This window comes from Mustelus asterias, chromosome 8 (genome assembly GCF_964213995.1).
Source record: "Mustelus asterias chromosome 8, sMusAst1.hap1.1, whole genome shotgun sequence".
In the NCBI taxonomy this organism is placed as follows: domain Eukaryota; kingdom Metazoa; phylum Chordata; class Chondrichthyes; order Carcharhiniformes; family Triakidae; genus Mustelus; species Mustelus asterias.
Genome location: NC_135808.1, coordinates 92513918 through 92526229, shown reverse-complemented (window position 1 = coordinate 92526229; position 12312 = coordinate 92513918). Strand labels below are relative to the sequence as shown.

General features: G+C 46.4%; 1 protein-coding gene across 4 annotated transcripts in view; it reads right to left on the bottom strand.

Annotated features, from left to right (window-relative positions):
- The window catches only part of fggy (FGGY carbohydrate kinase domain containing), a 278408-nt gene that overhangs the window by 62868 nt on the left and 203228 nt on the right, over positions 1 to 12312 (bottom strand). For 3 of the 4 annotated variants that reach the window (XM_078218493.1, XM_078218491.1, XM_078218492.1), the window contains one exon: positions 11250 to 11370. The exons of the other annotated variant lie outside the window; for it this stretch is intronic. In XM_078218493.1, coding sequence (XP_078074619.1) covers positions 11250 to 11370 — 121 coding nt within the window. The remainder of the gene's footprint in view (positions 1 to 11249; positions 11371 to 12312) is intronic. 4 annotated transcript variants of the gene reach the window in all.

The window sequence follows — 12312 nt, the reverse complement described above, 5'->3', positions numbered from 1 at the left end:
CATAGAATCTTCACGAAGGACACAGAGATGCAGATAAAAGGGGCAACCTGGAGCCCCAGCTCTCTCTACTTTCACACCTTCTTCAATGACATCTCCAGAGAGCACCTTCGACTGGGAGCTGAGCAGCACAGCATCTCCAGCTCCTTCTACCTAGTGGTGAGCATCATCAGGTGAGATGACCTGAAAACCAGAACCTAGACGAGAGGGAAAGTCCCAATCGATGACTACAGATCCTGAAACATCAGCCAACTGAATCGGTAATACAGGTCTTTTCAGACAAACTGTTCAAATATAGCGATAGGGACCCGTGGATAGGGTGTAGTGAATCCTCAGAAGAGTGTGTCAGAAGTAGATAGCTAGTGTAAGTTTGAGATTGGTTACTGAGAGATTTAAGACTGTTTACTGAAGAGTCCTGTGAAGCGATTGATAGGGTTTGATAAAGTTTAATTCAAGTCCAATAGCAGAATCTGATAAATATTCCTTGATAAAATTTTCAATAAAGTTGTGATGGACCTTCACCTGGCTCTCGTCCCCTTTGTCCAGCTCACCGTGTGACACGCTTGAGTTAAAAAGGGTTATTGAAAACTGGTCAAGGTTTGTCAGGGTACATTTACCCACTGATGCGCTACTCAAACACGAGGCCTGAAGCTCAGTAAATGAAAGGCTTTTATTTACTGTAATGAAGCTACCAGAACTTATATACACTATCCCAGACTGAAGGGGTCCCGGCCAGAGCAGGGACTCTTATACCTCTCCCAGGAGGCGGAGCCCGACTGGGATGTGCCACAACACTACAGTACAAAGGTGTAACAACCCCACCCTAACCCCAACAGCAACAATAGCACAACCCAACAGTAACATATGTACATCCTTGTAGTACTGGCCAGCCCCTGGCTCAGTACTATCCAGTGGGAACCAACGATGGTTCACCACATTCACCCCTCCTTTGAGAACAAAGGCCTGCGGGGTACAAAAAAAACAGAATAAAGTGTCAGCAGTCTATAAGTTCAGACGGTCAGGGGGACCGCACCGTCGTTGTGACCTCCTCAATACCGGCGGTGACACCGGAGTCGGCACTTGCGGTGGCGTTCTCACCAAGGCGGCGTCCAGCTGTTCTTCCACGGACTCACAGGCCGGTTGACCCTGAGGTGACGGTAGTCCATGGGATCCTGACACGCCCTGCGGTGGCGACCATCTTCTGGGCTCAGGCAAGCTGTACATGGGAGTAAAATGGTTAAGCAATGGTCCCGATGCTGCCCGCGCCGTGTCCGGGGAAGAAACAAGAGATAAAGGGTTTGTTACAGGGGGTATGGGAGCGACAGGGGTTGCTATGTCCCCTGCTGGCGCCAGGTCATGGATCGAGACCGTGTCCTCTCGCCCGTCAGGGTATGCCACATAGGCATACTGAGAGTTGGCGTGGAGGAGATGGACCTGTTCGACCAACGGGTCGGACTTGCGGGCCCTTACATGTCGCCGCAGGAGGACGGGTCCTGAGTACGTCAACCAAGACGGTAATGAGGTCCCCGAGGAAGCCTTCCGAGGGAATGAGAACATCCTCTCGTGGGGAGTAGCATTGGTTGCCGTACACAGGAGGGAGCGAATAGAATGGAGCGCATCAGGGAGCACCTCTTGCCAACGGGAGACTGGAAGACCTTTTGACTTCAACGCCAGTAAGACAGCCTTCCAGACTGTAGCATTCTCGCGTTCCACCTGTCCATTACCCCTAGGGTTGTAGCTTGTGGTCCTACTAGAGGCAATCCCGTAGGAGAGCAGGAATTGCCTCAAGTCATCGCTCATGAACGACGAGCCCCTGTCGCTATGGATGTAGCCGGGGTACCCGAACAGGGTAAAGAGATCACGGAATGCCTTGATAACCGTGGCAGCGGATGTATCAGAGCAGGGAACAACAAAAGGGAACCGAGAGTACTCGTCAATGATATTGAGGAAGTACACATTCCGATCTGTTGAGGGAAGGGGGCCCTTAAAATCGACACTCAGTCTCTCGAAGGGACGAGTGGCCTTGACTAAATGTGCCCGGTCAGGTCGGTAAAAGTGCGGTTTGCATTCCGCGCAAACCCGACAGCTCTTTGTTACTGACCTGACGTCCTCCACCGAGTAAGGCAGGTTGCGGGCTTTTATAAAGTGGTAGAGCCGAGTGACCCCAGGATGACACAGGTCATTATGGAGGGCGTGCAAACGGTCCTCCTGTATACTAGCGCATGTTCCACGCGAGAGGGCATCCGAGGGTTCATTGAGTTTCCCTGGACGGTACATGATGTCATAGTTATAGGTAGAGAGTTCAATTCTCCACCGCAAGATCTTGTCATTCTTGATCTTGCCCCTCTGCGTGTTGTTAAACATGAACGCCACCGCTGGTCCGTGATCAGGGTGAACCGTTTTCCCGCCAAGTAATGGCGCCAGTGCCTGACGGCCTCCACAATGGCCTGGGCCTCCTTTTCCACCGCTGAATGCCGAATTTCGGGGCCTTGGAGGGTGCGGGAAAAAAATGCGACGGGCCTGCTCGCCTGGTTAAGTGTGGCGGCCAGGGCGAAATCAGATGCATCGCTCTCCACCTGAAAGGGGATGGACTCGTCTACAGCGTGCATCGTAGCTTTCGCGATGTCGTCTTTCAATTTATCGAAGGCCAATCGGGCCTCTGGTGTTAAGGGAAAAGTAGTGGACTTAATGAGCGGACGGGCTTTATCCGCGTAGTTGAGAACCCACTGTGCATAATAAGAGAACAAGCCTAAGCATCTTCTCAGTGCTTTTGCACTAGCAGGTAAGGGAAGTTCAGAAAGGGGGCGCATACGGTCTGGATCAGGGCCAATGACCCCGTTTTCCACCACGTATCCTAGGATGGCTAAACGGCGCGTACGAAACACACACTTCTCCCTGTTATAGGTCAAGTTCAGGCGAGATGCAGTGCGTAGGAAGTTCAGGAGATTCGTGTCGTGGTCCTGCTGGTCATGGCCGCAGATGGTGACATTATCCAGGTATGGGAAGGTAGCCCGCAGCCCGTTCTGGTCCACCATTCGGTCCATAGCACGCTGGAAGACCGAGACCCCATTGGTGACACCAAAGGGAACCCTGAGAAAGTGATACAAGCGACCATCCGCCTCAAAAGCCGTGTATTGTCGGTCCTCTGGGCGAATGGGGAGTTGGTGGTAGGCAGACTTGAGGCCTATGGTGGTGAACACCTGGTACTGCGCAATCTGATTGACCATATCAGACATGCGCGGGAGGGGATACGCATCCAGCTGCGTATATCGGTTAATGGTCTGACTGTAGTCAATGACCATCCGGGGTTTGTTCCCGCTCTTGACCACCACGACCTGCGCTCTCCACGGACTAGCACTGGGTTGTATGATCCTTTCTTTGAGGAGCCGCTGAACCTCAGATCTAATGAAGATCCGATCCTCAGCGCTGTAACGCCTACTTTTAGTCGCGATGGGCTTGCAGCCTGGCACAAGATTCTGGAACAAGGAGGGTGTGGTGATCTTCAGCGTCGAGAGGTTGCAGGCGGGGCGCATTGGGCAATTTGGAGGCTGCTGCTGTTTTCCCACTGCCAGTGAAGGGAGTGGCCCACCGTACTGTAGGATTACACTCCTCAAGTGGACCATGAAGTTTAGTCCGAGAAGTATTGGCGCACAAAGATACGGCAACACAAGGAGCTTGAAACGCTCGTAAACTGTGCCTTGCACCTTCAAGGTTACCACGCAACTCCCTAGCACGGCAACAGACCGGGACCTTGATGCCATAGAGATTGTCTGTTTGGCAGGTTGAATCTGGAGTCCACACCGCCTCACAGTGTCTGGGTGGATAAAGCTCTCAGTGCTCCCGCTGTCAAACAGACAATAAATCACGTGGTCATTTACCTGGATATTCATCATAGATTTGTCAAGTCTATGAGGCTTGGCCTGGTCCAGGATGATCGACGCCACCGTTAGTTCATGAGCGCCACTGCAGGCAGCTGAAATCGATGAGGAGGACCCCTGCTGGTCGTTCGTGGTCAGTGTCGACCAACATGGCCGCTCCCATGAGTCGCACGTGGGTGAGGGCGCCAAACTCAGCGACCCCTGGTGGTCATACTCCTCCGACTCCGTCGACCGTAATGGCGTCGTCCTGGTCTCGCACGTGGACGAACCCCGCGATGACTTCGACAACGAAGACCCGAGCTCTGAAGAATCGCAGGCCGCACTGCCGTTCCTGGGTTTAGATCGGCACACTTTTGAATAGTGCCCTTTTTTACCGCATGCGGTGCACAACACAGCTTTAGCGGGACACCGTTGCCGAGTATGCTTCGCTCCTCCACAGAAATAGCACCACGGGCCGCCCGGGGCTGCTGCCGTCGTCTGGCCCGAGTGTGAGCACGCCATTACGCAGCATTTCGAACCCGAGGGACGAGGAGGGATTAGCGACTGCTCCTGTCACGTTGTCTCCACATGGTCCTCCGGATATAATACTAAGCTTTTGGAGGCCGTCTCGAGCATCTCTGCTAGCTCGATGGCCTGGGTAAGGTTAAGGTTACCCTTCTCCAACAGTTTAAGTCGAATGTACGATGATCCGACCCCGGCCACAAACGCATCTCGGGCGAGGTCGTACATGCTCTGCTCAGCCGACACAGCTTTGCAGTCACAGCCCCTGGCTAGCTGTAGGAGCTTGTTCGCATATTCCTCCATCGTTTCGCCAGACTGCCGTCGTCGAGTGGCTAGGAGGTAACGAGCGTGTATCTCATTGGGTGGTTTGATATCGCGCTTCTTCAGAAGCTCGAGGGCCTTAGTATAATCGGTGGCCGCACGGATCGCGAGGTAGACAGTGTCGCTTACCCTCGCATGGAGGACCCGGAGTCTGTCATCATCTGTGGTGACCGCTGCGGAGGCTGCCAGGTAGTCTTCGAAACACTTCAGCCAGTGGTCGAAGGTGTTAGAAGCGCCCACCGCACGTGGATCTAGCGTAAGGCTTTCCGGCTTCAGAATTTGCTCCATACTCTCTTTTTTTTTCTTCGACGAGAGTTTAACGACAGTAAATAAAATTGATGCACTACTCAAACACGAGGCCTGAAGCTCAGTAAATGAAAGGCTTTTATTTACTGTAATGAAGCTACCAGAACTTATATACACTATCCCAGACTGAAGGGGTCCCGGCCAGAGCAGGGACTCTTATACCTCTCCCAGGAGGCGGAGCCCGACTGGGATGTGCCACAACACTACAGTACAAAGGTGTAACAACCCCACCCTAACCCCAACAGCAACAATAGCACAACCCAACAGTAACATATGTACATCCTTGTAGTACTGGCCAGCCCCTGGCTCAGTACTATCCAGTGGGAACCAACGATGGTTCACCACACCCACCTTTCACATTACAACACAGGTAGAAAGAAAGGGAGAAATAAATAATGAACTTGAATTCATATTGTGCCTTTCACATCCATAGGACATGCCAAAGCACTTTACAGCTAATGAGTTACTTTTGAAGTATAGTCACTGTTGTAATGTAAGAAATATGGCAGCCAAAGCAAGAACCTACAAATAGTAATGTGATTATGACCAGGCCCCTGGTATAATATCTCATCTGAAAGATGGATGCCAACTTCAGAGGCCCAGCTTTCAAAAGAAAACTGATTTATGTACATATTTAATGGTGTGAGATGTTAGAAAAGCTGCAAAGGGGCCACCATGCCATTTCTGAGAGTTTGGAAGAGTCATTAGGAATTTGTGGGTTGCCTGACAGAAGTTCATACTGCCATTCAAAGATTACTGGATATGGATTGCTGGCCGCATAAATACCAGCTCACTACAATTCTTTTTGCAACATTTAAAGCAAAGGTAGATTCTCATTTATATTGCCATCTTTTATTCTAAGAAATTGGGATGGGCAGCTTAAGCTGTTGCAAGGTATTGGTTCTCTGCTCTCTGCGTGGAACAACACAGTGCCTTCAAAATCCATTTGATACTGTCCCTTTGCATTAGTCAAAATATTGATCCAATGTTAACCCGATCCTCAAACAATTACCTTGAAAAGAAAAGCAGTGCCTTAAATACAAATGCAAGCTTGATTAAGAACATCTGCTATATAGTCCACATTGGACTAAAATACAGTCTTCAAATGATTGCCTGTGGGGTAATAACAGTTCCTAATCTTTATTTCATCTCTACAATAGTTCCTTCTTTTTTGCGCTTTGTAGTTTTTCAACACGGCATTCATTTTTATATTACCTATTTTTTCTGTATTTTTATTTTTTCCCTTTCAAGGATAATTTCTACAAACAGCAGTCAATAGTTATGAAAGCGTGGCAAGTACTTCTCAAGTATATACTATCCTCCAATGCAAAGTGATCAGCTTAAATAAATCAGTGGTATTTAGGAAGACATTTTCAAAAATAGCCACTAGTTCCTATTCTTCCTCAAAATATCGGCGTAAATAAAGTGCAATTATATTTTGGAATTTTTGTGTGCTGGCACAGGGATTGTAGATTTAAAAACTGAAAATGTATCCACATCAAAGGGAAGTCTGCTGATGTGGAGGGAAACCGAAACTCCAGATTTGCTCTTTTCTAATCTTTTTAAAAAGGATCAATCAAGAGAGTTTCAGGATGTTGACCTTTGCTCTCAGTGATTTCAGGTTTGCTTTGTGGGGATTTCCACATTATGAAATCTGGACCTTTGTCCAAGTTTTGTTTGCATAACTGGAGAGTTATCAGCATTAGCAATAGCTTCTGGCTGTAACCTAATCCCAAGGTGCGATTAATAAACATTTTTTTTTCCCTTTTGATTCTAGACTCTCCTCTGGCATACAATGAAACTGCGGACCTTTCCTAAGGTTCAAACATTAAAACACTGAAGGAAAAGTAGAAAGCATGCCAATTAGTTGCACGGAACACAGGCTGACAAAATACATTTTCCCATCCGATAGAGTTGATTTTCCACACTCATGGCATTAGCAGGGTCTTAATAGCTACCAAATGGGACAGCGATACAATTGCCACCATTTTAAAACTATCTTACTTCTGGATATCCAAAAAATACAAAGGACTTCACAACGAGGATGCAGAATATTCTTTAAGGGAAGGGAGTAAGCCAAATGTTGCGGTACATGTCAGTACCAATGACATAGAGAAGGTAGGTCTTGAAGTCATACAGGCAAATTTACAGAACCAAAGGGAATCATAGAATCCCTACAGTGCAGAAGGAGGCCATTGGGCCCATCGGGTCTGCACCAAGCACAGCCCCACCCAAGCCTTATCCCTGTAACCCCACATATATACCCTGCTCATCCTCCTGACACTAAGGGAAAATTTAGCATGGCCAATCAACCGAACCCGCACATCTTTGGACTGTGGGAGGAAACCGGAGCACCTGGAGGAAACCCATGCAGACACGGGGAGAATATACAAACTCGACACAGACAGTGACCCAAGCCGGGAATCAAACCCGGGTCCCTGGTGTTGTGAGGCAGCAGTGCTAACCACTGTGCCACCATGCCGCATTCAGAAGCAGTCGAAGGTAATAACCTCTGCCACCACGAGCAAGAGTAGAAATAGAAAGATAGCAAGGTATGGAAAATGAGGAAGGACTTCAGATTCTTAGGCATTGGAACCAGTTCTGGGGCACAAGGCACCTATTCAAAAAGGATAGGATGCACCTCAACAGGACTGGGATCCTGTGGAGTGGTTCATTAGTGTATTTTGGGAGAATTTAAACCAAAATAGCAGGCGATTGTGAACAATCGTGAAGAAATAAAAATGAGAAATAAGGTGCATAAAAGAATGAGTGGGTTGGATAGTACCAGAGAAGGAACTAGCACCATATCAGATAACAGCAGGCTACGGAGGATAACTATAAATACAAGCATAGGTTTAGAGTGCATGTAGTAAACGTGTGGTAAATACGTTTGGTGAGTTACAAGCACAAATAGTCTTGTGGCAATAACAGAAACCTGATGTTAAACAGTGAAGACTGGGGGTTAATATTCAAGGTACAAAGTGGTGAGAAAAGAGAGAAGATGGAAAGGAATACTTCAATTTTGTTGGATAAACGTGTAATGAAAAAGTTATTAGTAGTGATTTCTATTGCAGGATCATGGTCAAGTGATCCCATAAAGGAGTCTCCCAAATGGATGCTAAGATTTTTGGGCGGAATAGTGGAGCAATGGTGGTGAAAGGAGGGTCTCCTTTGTACAGCAAAGCTAGAGCCGATGTTCTCAGATAGTCAGTATAGAGAAAGAAGTCCATGTTATATCCTCCATGCTCCCTCTTCTTCCTCCTTCTCTGCCTACTGTGGCCTCTGGATGCCTGGTGGCAACAATATTGAGGTTGTGGAGGACACAGCAGTCCACCACAAAATTGGAGACATACTACAGCAAGCAGTCCAAGCTGAGTAATTGGGTATGGCAATAACTTGCTCCCTGAGATTTCTGATGGCTGCAAGACTTTCACCATATGTCAGTTGTCCTCACATGGTGTGATTGGAATGAAAAACAAGTCTAAAGCACCTCATCTGCAAGTTACATGTCTGTCTCTTTAAATAATGGTGGTGGGAGTTCCCTCATGCAGCTGAACAAATGTAGCTGGGAATGATTAGTACAAACATCCACTAGCTCTTCATCGTCCAAGTTTCAAAAACAAGTGTCAGATCAGGCAGAATGTCACACTCAGACTCCCATGTTAGGGAGTTTCCTGTTACTTTCTTTTCTACTTGATGTAAAAGTACCAATCACACACAAGGATTGGTGAAGCAATATGTGGGTTCTTTATTTGAAGGTAAGACTATATATAGATTACGGCCGGAATTCTCCGGTCTTGCACACCCCGCTACCACTTCCAGCGAGAACGGAGAATTTGGCGCTCAGCCAAATCTCTATTCATTGCAGCGGGACTGGAAAATCCCAGCTGCGGGCGAGGTCGGAAAATTCTGGCCAAAGTTCACGGAGAGTTAAGTACAGTACATCTGATCTCTACCCTGCTGTTCACAAACTAACAAATTATGGGACTACTACGTCATATTATATCCTGTGGATGTAGTAATGATTGACATTAGTTTAATATATGCACCCTTAAAGGTGTATGCACATAATATCATAACACTTTCAAGCATAGGACACCAGAAGAGTGTTGCATGCCATTTTCTTACTTTGTCTCTATGGAGAGCAATTTTGCAGCTCAGAACTAAAAACAGAAAATATTGCAAATACTAACAGGACAGACATCATCTGTGGAGAGAGAAGGGAAAGTTTGACGTGTTAGGTCATTGATTTTTTTGTTAGAACTGTGAGATGTTCCTGATCTGCAGTTGTACAAGGGAACAGAGCCAGGGAAAATGGGGTAGAGAAAAAAAACAGTAAATATTGGTCTTGTGACTAGTTAGAGATTAGGAGATAATTAATGATAGAAATGATACTGCCTTAACAAAGGGAAGCAATAATGAGAGACATTAAAGAAACAGCACCTCATTTTTCAGATAGGCACCTCACATTTTTCTTGAATCAACACTGAGTTCAACAGTTCAGATTATAATCTCTGTCCCACATTCTATTTTACTTTCCTTGCATGTCTTCTTTTTCTCGCTTTGCTTTCAGATAGCAGCTTCTCAATATTCTGTCATTCATGTCTTATTTGGACCCATCCTTTGTTTCCTCATTTGTCCCATTACAACTCCCCTTGGCATCTTCCCACCAACCCATGTAATTTCAGATCTCCCATCTATCTCACACCATCCCTTTGTTCTTTTCCCACCCTTTGCCATTTCATTTACATAAAAGTTATTACAAGACGTGCTAGTTAGGTGCATTGACCTGAACAGGAGCCAGAGTGTGGCGGCTTAGGAGAATTTCACAGTAACTTCATTGCAGAATTAATGTAAGCCTTACTTGTGACTAATAAATAAAATAAACATCCCTAACAATTCCCAGTTCTGATGAAAAGATCACAACCTGAAATATTGGACCAGGTTTTCGTGGAGGAGGTGGGAAGATTGAGTTGGGAAATTTCCATATTTTCTTTCTGGGAGGCAGGAGTGGGATGGATCCAGGTACACTACTCTCGGAGGCAGTGTAGAGGTAGCCACATGTGCCGAGGCAAGCTGCATGTTTAGAAACACTGGTGAGACTTCATTTTCAGCTTACTTGTCAGAAGGTTTCCAAATCCAAACCATGGTCCACGACTTCTCTGAGGAGCCGTGAGCCACAAGTCCTAGAGAAGCCGGCTGGACTTCAGGAAATTTGTGGGAAGGCATGGGGGTCTTTCTTTCTCCACAGATACTGCCTTCCCTGCTGAGAGGTTTTGCATTTTCTATTTTTAGTTTAAAAAGACTGCCTACTCCATCTTCTGAGGAAGATTCTCCAAATACTGTTAGCATGATCCGCAGGAAACAAACACATAAGGGAACAATGTCTTTTTGACAGTGGTGTTCCCATGAAATTTTGAATAATCCGTCAATGTCCATCAATGTCAAGACAGGTTGTTTGCCAGCAATGAGATGAGCAATTCGCTGCCCTCACACATGTCTTGTTTATTCAGTGCAGCACATTTCTGCACCTTCATCTCATCATGATAGATAGTCCTCTCTTTCTTTATTTGTTAGCTAATTAGTCATAGAATTACAGTCATAGAGGTTTACAGCATGGAAACAGGCCCTTCGACCCAACTTGTCCATGCCGCCCTTTTTTTTAAACCCTAAGCTAATTCCAATTTCCCGCATTTGGCCCATATCCCTCTGTACCCATCTTACCCATGTAACTGTCCAAATGCTTTTTAAAAGACAAAATTGTACCCGCCTCTACTACTACCTCTGGCAGCTTGTTCCAGACACTCTCCACCCTCTGTGTGAAACAATTGCCCCTCTGGACCCTTTTGTATCTCTCCCCTCTCACCTTAAACCTATGCCCTCTCGTTTTAGACTCCCCTACCTTTGGGAAAAGATATTGACCAGCTGATCTATGCCCCTCATTATTTTATAGACCTCTATAAGATCACCCCTCAGCCCCCTACACTCCAGAGAAAAAAGTGCCAGTCTATCCAGCCTCTCCTTATAACTCAAACCATCAAGTCCCAGTAGCATCCGAGTAAATCTTTTCTGCACTCTTTCTAGTTTAATAATATCCTTTCTATAATGGGGTGACCAGAACTGTACACAGTAATTAGATAGCTATTTTTTATGTTTATTAGCTAAAAGTTTAAAGAAGAATTTAACCCCCTAATTTGATGCACCACCTCTATTTTACATCGGTACAACCCCTGCTCACTTACCTACCTGAAATGTCTGCATGCATTTGTACAAATAGCATATTCTTGCTCAATCCACCACACATGAAGAGGGTGTTGATCTGATGCCCTGATGCCACCATTGTTTCCAATATGTGACGGGTTCCCAGCTGAATGAAGGTAAATAAAACCATGTATTTAAGTGCAGAAGCTATTAAGCAGCTGCGAAGCTTATTGCCTACATTAAGCAAAATACTGTAGATGCCGGAAATCTGAAATAAAACAGAACATGCTGGATAAACTCAGCAGATCTGGTAGCATCTGTGGAGGGAAACAGAGTTAACAGGCAAGATATTTCTCCCTCTCCATGGCGTGTTTTGCTGAGGTGGGAGATGGACACTGCACGCTGGTAATGGGAATGTAAGTTCCTGCCATTGTCAACAGGGTATCCTGTTGAACGCATCATCTCATCACCAGGAAACCCATGGCGGAGAAGCACCCTCAGCAGGGACACCGGTGTGAACAGCAGCAAGATTTTGGCGAATGTTTTAGATCTAAATGACCCTTCTACAGATCTGAAATGTTAACTCTGTTTCTCGCCACAGATTCTGCCAGACGTGCTGAGTTTATCCAGCATTTGCTGTTTTATTCTTGCTTGCATTCATCATTAATGGATTTTCAGAATAATTGACCATAATATTTTTTAAAATGCAATAAAAATGGAACATTCCCAATTCTCCAGTACACTGGCACTACCCCTGTATTACTGAGGATCGAAAGATTATGGCCATTATATCTGCAATTTCCACCCTCACTTCCCTCAGCATCCTTGGATGCATTCCATCCAGTCCTCGTGACTTACCAACGTTAAGTACAGCCAGACTTACCAATACATAGAATCATAGAATCCCTACAGTGCAGAAGAAGGCCCATCGAGTCTGCACTGATCACAATCCCACCCAGGCCCTATACCTGAAACCCCACATATTTATCCTGCTAATCCTCCTGACACTTGGGTCAATTTAGCATGGTCAATCAGCCTAACCCGCACATCTTTGGACTGTGGGAGGAAACCGGAGCACCCAGAGAAAACCAACACAGACACGGGGAAA